The sequence below is a fragment of the Bombus fervidus genome, chromosome 16 (genome assembly GCF_041682495.2).
Source record: "Bombus fervidus isolate BK054 chromosome 16, iyBomFerv1, whole genome shotgun sequence".
Taxonomy (NCBI): domain Eukaryota; kingdom Metazoa; phylum Arthropoda; class Insecta; order Hymenoptera; family Apidae; genus Bombus; species Bombus fervidus.
In genome coordinates this window covers 1,440,856-1,457,457 of record NC_091532.1, presented here as the reverse complement: position 1 = coordinate 1,457,457, position 16,602 = coordinate 1,440,856, and the positions used below count along the sequence as shown (strand labels likewise).

The 16,602-nt window shown below is 33.9% G+C and overlaps 1 protein-coding gene and 1 long non-coding RNA gene across 2 annotated transcripts; one reads left to right on the top strand and one right to left on the bottom strand.

The window, feature by feature from the left end:
• The first annotated feature begins 1,633 nt into the window (after positions 1 to 1,633).
• On the top strand, positions 1,634 to 16,233 carry Ddc (aromatic-L-amino-acid decarboxylase). Its single transcript, XM_072019877.1, has 11 exons — positions 1,634 to 1,789; positions 6,018 to 6,107; positions 6,534 to 6,654; positions 6,833 to 6,946; positions 7,095 to 7,214; positions 7,786 to 7,915; positions 9,210 to 9,358; positions 9,622 to 9,733; positions 9,817 to 10,025; positions 11,396 to 11,596; positions 12,085 to 16,233. The coding sequence occupies exons 2-11, from the start codon at positions 6,028 to 6,030 to the stop codon at positions 12,289 to 12,291; spliced, it is 1,443 nt and encodes a 480-aa protein (XP_071875978.1). The 5' UTR covers positions 1,634 to 1,789; positions 6,018 to 6,027; the 3' UTR covers positions 12,292 to 16,233.
• Positions 9,348 to 9,912, bottom strand: LOC139995932 (uncharacterized). The gene is made up of 2 exons (XR_011802092.1): positions 9,796 to 9,912; positions 9,348 to 9,463 (listed from the first exon to the last, which is right to left on the bottom strand). It is a non-coding gene; the product is annotated as an uncharacterized lncRNA (long non-coding RNA).
• Positions 16,234 to 16,602: the final 369 nt, after the last annotated feature.

Genomic DNA, 16,602 nt, shown 5'->3' with positions numbered 1-16,602 from the left:
TTAATATTTTGATAATTATTATTTTCGGGCACTTTGATATTTGACATTACATAGTTACCTGTTGCTAGATTTATCACGGCTGTGTTCAAATATTAATTTGCAGATTTTTCATTGATAATCACTTCTTTTTACTCGAGTGTCGTTATATTGCAGCTTTCACATTTTATGGTGCATATTTGTCTATTAAATCATCGTTTTAATTAATTCCTTTTAGGCGTGGTTCTTTGCAATCTAATTGAACAGTTTTAATAGATAATACAAAATATAATTTCACGTAGGGTACAAGTATCGTAAAAGTTGAAATTGCTACGAATAAATAACTGTCGCATATCGAGGAAAACTAAAAATCTCGTTGCGACACAATTTTACAAGATACCGTTTCAACGAAACAGCGCAGACTTTGAAAGTATTAATTCGATTCTCCTGTCTGAATGGCGCCTTGATTTCGAACTTGAAATCAAGTTATAATTCGCCTCGGTACAGCTACCTTTGAGTTTCAAAACGTTATTACGCTATTAGGTCGTACTAAGATACCTCGTCGTTCTATGTATTTCGTTCGGCTTTACTTCTGATCTTTGATCATCTTTTCGAAAAGTCGCGTGTAACTGCAATAACGGGTACATGAACTATAAATATTTTTGAAATTTGATGATTCAATTTGATAGAGTTTGATGTTTAAAGTAAGAATCTTTAAGTATGTACTTTTCTTTTTTTTTTTTTTTTTTTTTTTTGTTTGAATTAACTGAAAGTAAGATTTTTAATAAATTATTTTCGATAAATATATTCATGAAAACTATAAATAAGAATTTTTGACAGTCCATGGAAGGATATGCAAATTACAAGGAAGCTTAGTATATCTGTATCAATGCGATAAAAATGAACAAAGATCTCTGAGGAAAAAAAATTTTTAAATGTCATAATGTACTACGAATCGGTGCTATATTACCAAAATTATCTTTTTGTGTGGTTCGGTATTCGGTATATTCGGTAACTTTTCCAAAACGCCAAACCACGATTTATCAACGAACGTATGTCGAGACAATAAGAGAATTAATGAGAGCCATCAACTAATGGAACATAAAAACCAAGAATAGAATATTCCAACTAATGAATCTTGGCTTTCTGAAATTAATCTTGCACTAAACCAATAAATACGCACAGCAACGATGATCACTTCACGAACAAAACCCACTGTCAGTCCAATAAAACTGATCGCAGAAAATCCCACTCTCCATCGACAAAATCCCCAGCGAATGCTTAACAAAATAATTTCGATCTTCGAGAAGTATGATTACACGATTACGAACGAGATCCTGGATTAAATTGTAAGAAAATACTCCAACATCCTGAAGCAATCCAACCGGCAATCATCGGTTACAATGGCCCGGTCAGAAATCACTCGACTGGCATCGAACAATTAACGAAGTTGTTAATCCTGACTTCGCGTATCGCCGCACCAACTCTAATCAAACTCGCTAGACTTGGCTTATCGATCCCCGGCTTGGTGTCCGGATCGATCGAATCGCCAATTCAGGGACGAAGTACGCGGATCTACCTGCGCAGCTGGTAATCGCGATCAGTCGAAAGGAACCGACGAGTGGCGCGAGTACTTGGTGGGGTGGTACATAAAGCAACACGACGTAGACGGCAGACGGCAATTTCACCCGGACATTCGTGGACCGTGCAGCTGCTCGAACGAGCTCACGGATTTCCCCTAACTCGACGCGAACCGAATCCACGTGGATAGTCAACTGTCAAGTGCCCAATCACGCAATCACGTCTCAGCCTGGTATATTGCTCTTTTTCATTTTTATTAGTATTCGTAGACTGTGAATGTTGGAAATTTATGTTCGTATGCATAGAACCGAAGAATACATGAAGATTCGTTTTAGTTTTTTCATTAGCGTTATCGATATTACGATATAATTTGTTATTAATTTTGCTACGAGTAATTTATCCGAATTATTATCGTTGTCGTTATAACTCGCAATAATTTTGCAACGAGTGGATATTCTTGGTGTTTCTGTACATTTACGGATACAATTGCTACATAAATGGAAAAACATTCGCAGTCTTGTTATTTGTTTCGAGTAGAGGAGTTTTAGATTCGAAGCGAAATGGAAAAAGATGAATTAGAATATTTTTACGCGATAATTTTCAATGCTGTAATTTTTTTACGTTCCATAGGACAATTAAATCTCTGGTGAAAAGTAAGAACAGGAATTTAAATCGATATATTGGAAATAGTTGTATATAATTGAAGTATTATTTGATATTTCCTTGTAAGAAAGATGAAAAAAGAAGAAATTTAAATCAACACGTTCAACTATATTACGACTAGCCAACTAACTATAATATTCAGTGTAAAATATTTAACGTTGAATCGTTTACTTTGATATTTACAGAGAGATAGATGAGAGATCGTTTTGATTTTGTAAATAGTATATATATATAGATTGATTGTGTTTACAAAAAAATTATTTTGTAATGCAACAGAATTCTTACTGAGACGAGTATTAGTAATTATAATTATTAGCATATAGGTAAACAGTGAAATTAAAATAGACTCGTTCGCCATCAAATGTCAAGAATGCCATGTGCAATGTTAAAGTATGTTTTAATTTACCGTGAGCAATTTGAAGAATCGTCGGCTGTTACTGAGATAACACGTTTTTCTTCGCGAGGTAACTTTTTAACAGATACGAGCACTAGTCGTGCCGAAATAAGAAACATTACGAAATGAAATCACGTTGCTAAAACTAACTAAAAAGTTGTTCTGTATCTACTGTCAACTTTCCGAGAGATTGACTGATAATATTTTCGAAATCTTGTAAAAATCGTTTAGAATAGACTAACATGTTATTTTGCAATATTAAACATTGTTTGAAAAATGTTCAAACAATGTTTTTTTTAAAACACGTATTTATTATGATCGATGTAAACGATAATTAAAAAAAAAAAAATTATTTGAAAAGTTCAATTTTAGTTTTCATGCCAGCGTACACTATAGATTTATTCAACTAGTCTACTTTCGGAAGATTCGTGTGCAAAACTAGACGTGTTAAAATTTGAGAACGTTGAAAATAATAGAGAACATTCTTTAAATTTAGATAAAAATGAAAATAGTGAAAGAAGTGGAAATCACGTGAAATCAGTTACTACATCATTTGCAATTTACTGTGTTCTTGGATAATTTATCAACAAACGCGCGTTACCGCATCTGCTTACGTACACGTCAAGTTATTGAACTTGCCATTATCTCTTTGTTCCGAATGGCTGATACTTTTTTCAAATTTATTACGTTTCAACTTTGGCGATGTAGTTGTTCGTTTCGTGTTTATTTAAACACTATTATAGTACTCGTTCGTATCTTTTAAGAAATTTCACAACGCCATTATTTGCGGCATTCAAGAAGAAACCATGTACATATTTTCTATTTATGATCTAACAACTATTGCGTTACAGATTTACTTTGCAACTGGTTAAAAGGTCTGTTTCAACGAATTCATTCTTTCATCGAACCTTTTTGCACGTTTGTAAGATATCTTCTGCTGACTGTGCTATATCACAGTCAGTTTTAGTTTGTTCATTAAAATTCGTAAGATTCTATTCTTCTACAAGAAAATATAAAACAATACGGTGGAACATTGCAGCATAGAATGTAAAAGAATTTACGCTATTTGAGATCGTTGCGTAAAGATTGACAACATCAGTGGATTTCTCCTTGCGAACATGGTAGAACGAAAAAGATTCAGAATAAAACATTTTCTGCAATTCTTTACATTTGTAATTAAATTAACGAGTCAATTAAGCGACAGATACTAAACTCTTGTATGCTTCTTGATATCCTGAGATACAAGCTGTGAAGTATAATTTTAATTATTCGTCCTTAACTGGATTACGAATGCCAATAATTAAGTTTTTAAATTTTGCTTAAAATCGCATTAGAGTTAATGACGCTTCAAGTTTACTCTCAAAAACGTACGTGCTAAATATCGAAGAATTTCTTGTTTTAAATGACATGTGTATCGGAAACATACAAATTTCAATTCCATTTTCAATTTTTCGACTTATGTGGAGTGTGCATATTAATAAAAATTTATGAATTTCAATCTATCCAAAACGTCCTGTCGTTACCAAATTGTTGACTTTCACCAGAACGGCGTACATTGAGATTGGAATTAGAGATTGGAAGGTGGAAGAATTGAGTAATTCTCGTTAGGCAACTTGTAAGAAGAAGTAAAAGCTTGTTTTCTGTACAAGAATATAATAACAACGACCTTGTTCGACCGCGGGAATTGAAGAAACCATAATCGATCATGGTTGATCTAGACCAAATATTACAAAGATACGAAATGTTTCAGAGTGTCAGCTGATTTATAAATCTAGGCAATAATTAAATAGAACCAATCTGCCTTTTTCATTTTCTCTCGTGATCAAATTCTAAATTTAAAAAGAAAAACAGAAAATTATCACGTATATAAGGCTATAATAGTAAGGTACAATGGCACAAAGATACAATTACTTGGCTTAACATGCAAAAAACGATGCGTGGACCTCTTGACGTCACAGCCGAACAGGAAAATACTCAGGGGATTCCTGTTTCCTTATCGTCGAGGAATTCCCAATAGAGGCTCGATCAGTTCCATCGCTCGTATGCCGTGTATTATTAATTTCAATTACAGTTCGTAAAAATTAAGGAAAATTGTTGACTACACGTTACACTAATTTCGAAACAAGTATAAAATAGAATAGATATTATGACATATATACAGGTAAAATTTGCTTTATGATTATTATTGCCTGCTATTTGATTATTATTATTATTGTATCTTATTATAATAGTATTATATTAAAATTGCAAAATACGGTCAGGAATGATTATTCTGAAAGTTTCAAGCAAAAATACTTCCTATTCGTTGATTAAAACATTATTTCAAATTATATGTCTATCGCAAGATCTTTACAATTATCTTGTAGCGAAAATATGAGTAATAACATTTCATAAATATACTGATATTTCTTATTTATATTGTTAAGTAATCATTCCATTGCATTATACGTTTCATATATATATATATATATTATCTTCGAGTCTTTATAATTTGTCTCGATGTAGACATTTGATAAATTGATTTAACGATAATACATGACTGTATCACGCAGACAATTATCTCACTAAAGATAGATAATTGCATAAATGTAATTGCATTATGTGTCTTTTATGGAAATTGTGAAGAATTTATAGATAACCAAGAAAAATACAGAGTAGAAGTAGTTTTTCAGGTTGATCAAATGAGTCAAGTTTCTTCTGGGCTGTAGTATCGGGACGATGATCTCGTTTTGTCGTTACCACGTGGCCTTTTTATTTCCTCGGAGATCGATATCGCGTATAAATCACTGCGATTTTCATTATGTCGAACGTATCACGAAGCATGAACGATTATTCTAAGTATTATTGACATTGTATTATAAGTAGTTTGCACCTTCTACATACGTGTATTTTAGAACGACATAAATTACGAGATAGCAAAGACAAAATCTTGCAATTCCCACTGTTCAAATATTCCACTGTCTCGAAAAATACTATATCGCGAAAGCAGCTATTGAAAAACGTGTTGTAGGATCGGGCCCTGTAATACAGAACAGTGTACAGCGAGTTGTACAGGGGAAAGGAATCGAACGGAACTTGCCTCACGAAAATGACTCATGGTCATTATTCCTTTGCGAGTCAAGTTGTCCCCGTTCACGTTGATTATTATGAACAGATCAAATCTCTTCCTCTCTTTCTTACCATCCTGCGACGAAACACGTGTCACTGTCTTCCATTGTCTCGATTCTAAAGACCCACATTGAGAAGGCTAGTCATGCCAATTGCCACTTATCGTATCGCATGTACAGAGCTGTCAACCATTGCAACCTCGCAACTCGGAGATCTACACCGATTTTAAAAAGTAGTTTCTGATGCAACATATAAGTTTGCTCGTACTAACTAGCGAAATATTGGAACATTACAGGGTACAGGAAATGGATCCCGACGCTTTCAAGGAGTTCGCCAAGGAAATGGCAGAATATATTACTAATTACCTGGAAAATATCAGGGACAGGTGATTTCTTTACTCATTTTCGTATCCTGCTTCGTCGTTCTTATTTCTTTTTTAAATTATACTTGCCTTGATTTCGCTGATTAGTAACGCGACATAATCTTTTTTTTTTTAAGCTGCAAATTAATCAGAATCGATTATTCCTTTTGTAATTTTACACTCCACGTGCAATTTTTTTCTGAATTTAAATTTCTTGAATTCTAATTTATGATAATCTAATTCATCCGGAGGATATATGAAAGAAAAATATCGGTTATATATTTTTTAACTACGGTTATTTTGAAAAAAAAAGATTACAAATACTAATTTATTTTAGTTCAACTAATCACGGCGTACTATAGTTTTCGTTAGAGATAATGACACTTAATCGAGATCTATTTAAGCTTAAAAGCTTCTCCTTCGCGTTTGTAAATAAAGTAAAATTTATAGGCGAGTGCTTCCGACGGTAGAACCAGGTTACATGAAACCCCTTTTGCCTTCCGAGGCGCCGCAAAGACCAGAAAGTTGGAAAGACGTTATGGCAGATATCGAAAAAGTGATAATGCCAGGAGTAAGTACAAGCTGTGTAATATGATAAACGATATTTTCTACATATATATATAATGTGTCATTGTTCGCGTTACAAATGATACAAAACTACAGCGTAGAATATCGCAATAATATTAATTTCCAAATACTAGATAATTTTGGTATAAATTTTTATTGAAACAGAAAATTTGTTCGTTTAGGTTACACACTGGCATAGCCCGAAATTTCACGCGTATTTTCCTACAGCCCAATCGTATCCAGCGATCGTTGCTGACATGCTTAGCGGTGCTATCGCATGCATCGGGTTCACTTGGGTAAGGGTCAACATTTAATTGAAAAATGTTTCACTTTTTATTTACTTTTTTGATCGTTTTTATTTCGACGTTTCATTTAATCGAAATTCGAATCGAATAAAGAAAATTTCTGGTGTTTATTAAAATGCAATAAATCTCTCTGTTGCAGATTGCAAGTCCTGCTTGTACCGAGTTGGAGGTAATAATGTTGGACTGGCTAGGAAAAATGTTAGATCTGCCCAAGGAATTTTTAGCCTGCAGCGGCGGAAAGGGAGGTGGTGTCATTCAGGTAAATTTATCCAAAAACTTTTTTAGTGAAATAACTGGCATTCCTAAGTTATGAATATTTATACAAATTTATATTTTTATGAATTTTTATGACACGAGAAAGCGAGAGCTAAACAGAAATTTATTTCACACGCTAGATATCATAATCAGTACCATATTTTAGATATTTCGTACGTTTGAAACTTTCATCTTCGAACGCATAAATATCTATTGATAATTTAATGATTTAAATCGTGAAATTAATGTATTTATTATCATGTTATGAAAATCTACAAGTACTTTTAATCTTTCAAGATTCCTTTCAAAATCTAGATAATAAATTCGGTGCGCCAAGAAACTGGGATATCTTTATTTCGTATGTGACACAATTTTGCCGAATATTATGCCTAAAGAATTATCAATTAACGTAAATGTTCTGTGTTAAATTCACCTGTTGCTCATCCATTGGGCTGCTTATCAAGAATCTTAAGCCCCGTCGCGTCGTCTCGGCGAAATCGATCGATATTTCACGAGTAACTCAGGCATAATTGACAGCTTGTAAATAGTAGTTAATGATCAATTTTGCATAATAGGGAACAGCGAGCGAAGCTACTTTGGTCGCACTTCTCGGCGCCAAGGCTAGAAAAATAAGGCAGGTCAAGGAACAACATCCTGACTGGACGGACAACCAAATTGTGGAAAAACTAATCGCTTATAGTTCCTGTAAGTAATTGTTTCGAACTATTTGTTGCTGGCAGAAGTATCGGTACATTGATTTAACGCGATCCAATCTTATTTATGAAATAATTAAACTTTATACCCGTACCAGAGTAAAATATATTTAATCTTTAAAAAAAATTCTTTATTCATCTTGTTGCAAGGATTGCTTAAATTGCTCAAAATATCAATTTCGATAAAAGAATCGTACTCTTTTAATCTTAATATTCTTAATGTTTCGTCTCGCAAAGGTACGAACTGTCGAAGCCACTCTTCAACGACTTCGATCAATTTCACGTAAATAAATTTTCTACCTTTCCGGAAGGTGAAGTTAATATTCCACGCTTTTGTCAAATATTCGAAAAATATAGATGGATAACATTGAAGGAATTAGATCATCGATTAGTCGGATAAAAATTCGAGGTCGCGCACTACCGTGATTTCCTGTAAACAAGATTAACGATGACGTTGGCCGGTGCTCTTTAATATTTGACAAAGGCACGAGAGCCGGGGATGGGATGACAAGCCGAGTACGGGGTTGCGGCACTTCATCAGCCAGCACTTTGTCACCATAGCAACGCGTAATAACCACTCGAGTTATTTCAACCCTGTGCCACCCTTTGCCACCCACGTCTAACCGCCTTCGCTGTTCTGTGCTCCTGTTACCGCGACTCTTTGTTGGCACGTCGAATCACGTAGAAAACACGTAGAAAGTTTCGTAAAAGGCGTTTGCTAATTTTTCTCCATTCCAAGTTCTTCTACGCATCGATGACGTGAATAGAGAAGAAAAAGAAATATCACGAATATCCCATGGGGTTGCCATTCTTTTGTAGCAATGCTTTTTCTTTTTACATTGATATTCGCTTCGATCAAAGTAGTCGTTATTGGTTATTGTACTGTCGAGATTAAAAATTGGAAAGGACTTTTGTTTTCGAAAGTTTAAAGCATATTTTGTTCGGCTGATGGATTAACGTTTGAGTGGCAATTACGGTTGGATCGTTTGTATTCAGATGGAACAATAAAAAAGAAACGATGGATGCATTGATTCGGTGTTGAAACAAAAGAGAGAGAAATGTCTCGCAATTTAACAATAAATTTGAAAATAATAAGTAGAGAATAATTCGAGTGGGAATTGTACAGAATTTAACACTCCATTCAACGATTTATCAAATTGCTTGTTTCTTTCTTCATATTTGCTTCCTTCGATGAATCACTTATAAAACTAGGTACGAAGTAAGTAACTAGATTTATTCCAGATGAAGATAGCATATTTTATCATAGTTATTAATTTATTGCTCAGGTCAAGCTCACAGCTCCGTAGAACGAGCTGGTCTTCTCGGAGGCGTAAAGTTCCGATTGCTAGAAGTCGATTCGAAATATAAACTTCGCGGTGAGACACTGGCAGAGGCCATTCGTAAGGATAAAGAACAAGGACTGATTCCATTCTACGTAAGTTCATTTGTATTCGTATGCAAATTCGTACGCATACAATACCAACACAGTTTTTCCAAACGCACACTATGTACTTTCTCCGTAGCGATAACGAAACGATTCCTGTAATCATAAGATAAAATATTTTATTCCAGTTCATACATTTATGACAAATTATTGAATGTTCAGTACTTTGAAACTTCAAACAAAGATCTCATTAACGAATATAAAATTTATACCCGTCGAATAAAATCGACTTTCATTTCATTTTTATTTTACAGGCTGTCGCCACTTTGGGAACCACTTGCTCTTGTGCATTCGATCGTGTCGATGAAATGGGTGTGGTTGCGAATCGTGAGAATGTTTGGCTCCATGTTGATGCAGCTTATGCTGGTATTTTAAACAATTACACGTATAATATATGTAATAAATGTTACGAGACTAAAATTTATTACCCGAACTATTTTCTTCGTTAGGTTCGGCGTTCATTTGCCCGGAATTCCGATATTTAATGAAAGGCACCGAGTTGGCAGATTCCTTCAATTTTAATCCACACAAATGGATGTTGGTGAATTTTGATTGTTCGACGATGTGGTTAAAGGATCCGACATACGTTATCAATGCTTTCAATGTGGATCCTCTGTATCTAAAGCACGATATGCAAGGTTCTGCTCCGGATTATAGGGTAAAATAGCTCGTTAATGATAACTATAACTTTTTTCCTTCATATAAGAGATCATTATCTATCGAACATTACGAAAGCAGCAAGGAATTTCTTCACACACGCGTAGGAAAAAATACTATTATAAAATTGTCGTATAACAACAGTAGAAGACATTGTATCTCGTTTTTATATTTGTCTATATCTCTATATTGTTGGAAATTTGAGAATACAACTTTTTTCGTTCATACAAGAGATCATTATCTATCGAACATTACGAAGACAGCAAGAAGTTTCTTCACACACGCGTAGGAAAAAATACTGTTATAAAACTGTCGTATAACAACAGTAGAAGACATTGTATCTCGTTTTTATATTTGTCTATATCTCTATATTGTTGGAAATTTGAGAATACAACTTTTTTCGTTCATACAAGAGATCACTATCTATCGAACATTACGAAAGCAGCAAGAAGTTTCTTCACACACGCGTAGGAAAAAATACTATTATAAAATTGTCATATAACAACATTAGAAGACATTGTGTCTCATTTCTATATCTGTCTATGTCTCTATATTGTTGGAAATTTGAGAATACAACTTTTTTCGTTCATATAAGAGATCATTATCTATCGAACATTACGAAAGCAGCAATAAGTTTCTTCACACACGCGTAGAAAAAAATACTATTATAAAATTGTCATATAACAACAGTAGAAGACATTGTGTCTCGTTTCTATATTTGTCTATATCTCTATATTGTTGGAAATTTGAGAATACAACTTTTTTCGTTCATACAAGAGATCACTATCTATCGAACATTACGAAGGCAGCAAGAAGTTTCTTCACACACGCGTAGGAAAAAATACTGTTATAAAATTGTCATATAACAACAGTAGAAGACATTGTATCTCGTTTCTATATTTGTCTATATCTCTATATTGTTGGAAATTTGAGAATACAACTTTTTTCGTTCATATAAGAGATCACTATCTATCGAACATTACGAAGGCAGCAGGAAGTTTCTCCACACACGCGTAGGAAAAAATACTATTATAAAATTGTCATATAACAACAGTAGAAGACATTGTATCTCGTTTCTATATTTGTCTATATCTCTATATTGTTGGAAATTTGAAAATACAACTTTTTTCGTTCATATAAGAGATCATTATCTATCGAACATTACGAAGGCAGCAAGAAGTTTCTTCACACACGCGTAGGAAAAAATACTATTATAAAATTGTCATATAACAACATTAGAAGACATTGTGTCTCATTTCTATATCTGTCTATGTCTCTATATTGTTGGAAATTTGAGAATTGTTGTTCATTTTTGTAAGAAGAATGAATTTATTAATATTTGAAGAGAGCGAACTTTTACCTTTTATACAGCATTGGCAGATTCCATTGGGACGAAGATTCAGAGCGTTGAAACTCTGGTTCGTGTTGAGGATTTATGGCGTCGAAAATCTTCAACGATATATCAGAAACCACGTTGCCCAGGCTCATGAATTCGAAGCGCTGGTTCTTTCGGATCCACGATTCGAAATCGTCGCCGAAGTGATATTAGGACTTGTCTGTTTCCGATTAAAGGTAAGAGCAGTCTTTCGTTCATACTATTTTTATCGAATGTCACGTTTAATCTTGTCACGCTTAATCATAGAAAGATAATTATTACGGTTTGCGATTATACGACGATGTTTTTATCTACATAATACACATCAGATTTGTCGTTGTTCTTTTAATTAGAGTAACGAACGAATAATATGCAACAAAAATGCAATTTAATCATTACATCGTAAACAAGAAAATCGGGGATACGTATCTGGGTTTGTTTTAAATATTATTAGTATCACGATTAAATTATCTAATGTCGTAAAATATTTTTATCTCTATTTTTTCAATGCTCAATATCGTCTTAATAAAAATCATTTCTAAAAACAATTTTCTGATTAACGACAAGGGCCAGTAACAATCCCCAGATTTTCATTACGTTCGTCAAAAGAACCAAACGAAAGAATCTCGATTAAATAATCAAAAATAAAATATACCATTGTAACGACATGTGATATCGTTCGCAGGGATCGAACGACCTAAACGAGACCTTATTGAAAAAGATCAACGGCGCCGGAAACATTCATTTAGTGCCATCCAAGATAAACGACATGTACTTCCTACGGTTCGCAGTTTGCTCGCGGTACAGCGAAAGCAAAGATATTCAAAACTCTTGGAAAGAGATAAAGCTGAGAGCAGACGAGGTTCTCGAGGAACAATCGGTTTCTAAGTGATGGCGGGCTCAGATAGCTCGTGGTTGTCGATCCTTGACACCTGCAACCTGCAATCAATCCTAGCTTTTAATCGTTTTTCGTGTTAGCGATCTTGCAAGAACGAATGCATAGTCGAGAAACAGGGATTTGTTTAACGTATTTCGCGACTTGACGTGTAATTGCTAAACTTTTACAAACGACGAGTCACATAGAAATTAAAGTAAGATCATTAGAATAATATATATACGTATGACAATGATGGAAATATTTCCTTTGTATTTTTAATTAATTAACGCGATCGGTTACACAGCTCGGTATTCGCTTACGTTTTTGTCGCTGGACGACTGTTAAACCTTCCGCGCACGACTTTTTTCGATTCTTACTTCTCGATTTTCTATTTTTCCGATTCATCTGTTTGTCGCAGATCGGCACAATTACGCGACGTAACGACAGTTACACGGTGATACTCCCTCGTCGAGATTTAGGCTCGGAGCAGACATTTTACCACGCGACATCGTTGCAGGTTCGTTCAAACGAAGAAATGAAATTCTTCGGTTTTACAAAAGAAGAATACACACGTGTGTTGTTCGAGGCGGAATATCTTAAGCAAAGGGATAAGTGTTCTATGGTTTCGTAAGGTCATTGGTGCTAGGAAAGTCAGAATTTCTTTGGCTTATAGACGTAAACGTATAAAGGCATATAAATATAAATATAAAAATGTAAATGTGTAAAGATATAAAGAAATAAAAAAATAGAAGCATAAATCTGGAATATAATATGAAGAAGTACGAAGAAATTCTGAATTGATGTATACAATTTTGCAAACTCCGATTTCCCGCAAATCGCTCGTCTGCACCGAGCCTAAGTCGACTCCTAAGTCGATATTTTTTTCTCTTGTTTTCTCGCGACGGTAAAGACTCGCTGCCGTCAAAGCCGTTACACACACACACACACACACAGGTTCCCTTCAATAATATTAATAACCTCGAAATATATTAGACAAGTCCCACATAAGAAACACGCCAAAGATCGTTATTCGACTGTCGTTTCACGTAAGTGAACGCACAATTTGCTGTAAGCGCAATGTTATATGTCGCCTTGTACCAGTTTTCGAACGCATACCTAAGCAATAGCGTTGTACAGACCCGTTAGATCGCTTTCTTCAAGCAGCAAGGCACTATATACATACGTATGTACCTTTAGCAACGCGTTACGCAATTGCTGGCACCGGAGCGTCTTGCAAATATATCTGTTACATTCAGAACTTGTGCCAAGTATTTAAAAAGAGCCTAGTATCTTAATGTAATTTAAAACATTTTAGTTCACAAAACATATTTCTTGTTGGTTTTCATCGGCGATCGTATTAAGTTATATCAAGTTAAAGTGTGTATGGAGGATGATCAGTCGTTTGGTTTAGACGACGAGAGTACGAGATATTGAAACCGTCGAGGCTAACCGTTCGAGACTAACTGATAACTGATATTGATTCGTACGACTGACTCGCTTCTGGAGAACGTGGCCGTTTATTTATACTGATCGAGGCAGTACAAAAATAAACGTAAAATTCAAGTTCGTCTTCGTTTGACGGTTACACGTAGCGGCGACATTGTTTTGCTCGGAGTTTATTTATTATTGCTTTATGTGCGTTCTTACGATGTTGATACTCCGAGGCAAAACAATAACACGGTTTGTCCTGTAGCTTATGTGCCGCTACAAAGTTATATCAAGTTAAAGTTATTGTATTAAGTTAAAGTGTGTAATTACTTAGGAATTATAACATTTGATAGTAAACGATCAACAGAATTAGATCGTTGACACCGAGTGCAATATAAAATAGGAATTATTCCGTATGTTGTTGAATTTAACTCGTGCTCACCTTATCAACGTTGTTTGATTCCTTAAAGGAAATAATATTATCGCGATCACCTTTACCTTGTTGATAAAGAAAACAGTTCAATGTTGTGCGATCAATGTTCTTCGATTTATCTGCATTCGAAGAATGTTTTGCGAATATTACGAGGAAATTGGAAATTTTTGCTGAGGACAAATATCAGGAGTTAGTTTCAAATATCTTTCTCTGTCTTTTCTATCCATAAATACCGAATGAATGTGAAATACATTTCTCGCGTGGGCGAATAATACAATATTTTCAGACAATATCTTTTTTAAAGCGTAAGAAGTTAAATAAAAAACAGAAAGAATGCGAAAAGTAAGATCTTTCTTTGTGACATTAATATTTTTCAAGTAATTTCAATATTCTTTACAAATTTTGTCATTATTTCCTGTTCGAAACGTCTACGTTGCGTGTATTAAATGTTTGGTAAATATTCTGAGCAAATAAGTCATGGAAAATTGAGTTGTTCCAAGTGCATAAAATATGTAACTATATAGGCATGCTTTAATTTATTCACAAACATGCTTTCATGTCCCAGCATGTACGTGACAGATAATGTCACATAAAGTAATTATCGTAGATCTGTATATTAGACGTCAGGCAAGAATATTTGTGTATCGGAATATATCGATTTTAGTTGTATAAAATATACAAAAAATGTTATATTTTATTAAATTATTTAAAGATCACGCTATTGAAAGGAACGTGTAAATTATATTTCTATGTTCTATCCTGTCGATCTGATATATATTACTCTCGCATATGATCTACTAATTATTAAATTATATGTACTATATTTACGTTGTAAATAATTTATCAATACGATAGTTATAAGTATACAGTACGTATCTATGTAACATATCTTTGTCTCTTCTACGCAATTCACCTTTATTCCCCGATAATTACTTGCCATAATCGTACTCGAACTACTTTATAGTTATTCTCGAATTGTTTAATAGAACGTTCAGTAAGTTTATATATATTATTCTTTACAACTACAAAATTAGTTACAGAATTTCCAACGTAAATGCAAGAGGCATTTTTTAAGAAGTATTAAATCTATATTGTTCAACAATTATGTAGAATATTTATGAAACATATACGATAGATGCAAAATGTATTTTTATCAGGTTGCACCTATTGTATTAATTGTATTAATGTATTAATTTTTACACTCAATGTAAATGAGAATAGTACTAAATGATATGAAATTTAATATACTTCGAGTCGAATTGATTTAATGTATTAATTAATTGGTGCGTAAATAATAGATATAACGGTGTACCAATATATTTTACGACACTTATCTCTTGAAGATAATTACGGATTAATTATTAAGCGATTACGATCATTATTTATTTATATTTAGCAATTAAGCGTTGCAGTTTATTTTAGGTATGCTATACTTTAATTGTTCGTCGTTAGATCGCGGATATTTGTATGTCCGTTCTAATATCGAGTATAATTATGGCATTCTGAACATAATGTAGTGCTGCAACTGGGACAATAAATAGATCTAGAATTACTTTGCACTGTTTGGTCTATCGAACGAGCAAACGTTCTTAAAAATAATGAAAAGAAGTTTTGAACACTACCACATGCACTGGTTGATACGACGCACGTAATAAGATTTACTTTTATACACATTTAACCGCAAATGATAGGATCGATGTTATAAAAGTAATCAAAAATGGCCTAATTTTTGTTCATAAATATATATTTCAAAGTACATAGTAAAACCAGCAAAATGTTGGTATTTGAAAAATAAATGTGATCAAAAGGATAAACTGTAATTTTAGAAGACGAATATACGTACGTAAATATTATTGTTGTCAGAATAAGAACGTTTTCTCGATGCGATAACACGAATTGTTGTTAAACGGGACCAACGGAAAGTAATAAAAGAAAATATATGTACGTGCGTACCTGTTACGTCGATATGTAAAAGGTTTGTTTCAAACATTTATTTCCGTTCTTGAGACGCGCAACTCACTGTAATAAATATATAAATGTACTATACTATACATAAATGTTGAAAGTATCTATCGAGATATCATCGTTATAACAATGCCGATTCAATAAACTATACATGTATGTAATTACTTCAATTAAACTCACTTTAGAGTTCTTTTGTGGCGGATGAGGCGTGGGTGTTGGGTTTTTTTTCTGATCGCAGAAATAATCCGGTTGTTTGCTATTGCAACCGTGCAATATATTTTAAATCAATTCCTTAAAACAAAGTACAACTTCGATGGACGACCTTACAGGAGATTTTATTCCGATGAAGTAAATCGCTTGTAGGTACTCAACGAAGACTCGCTAATGCTTTTGTCACACACTCGAGAAGATCACCCGCTCGGTAACCAGATAGACCGAACACCCTGCATGCCACATCTGTTGAAACAATAACTAAAAAGGCCCCTCCAAAGAGACTAGAC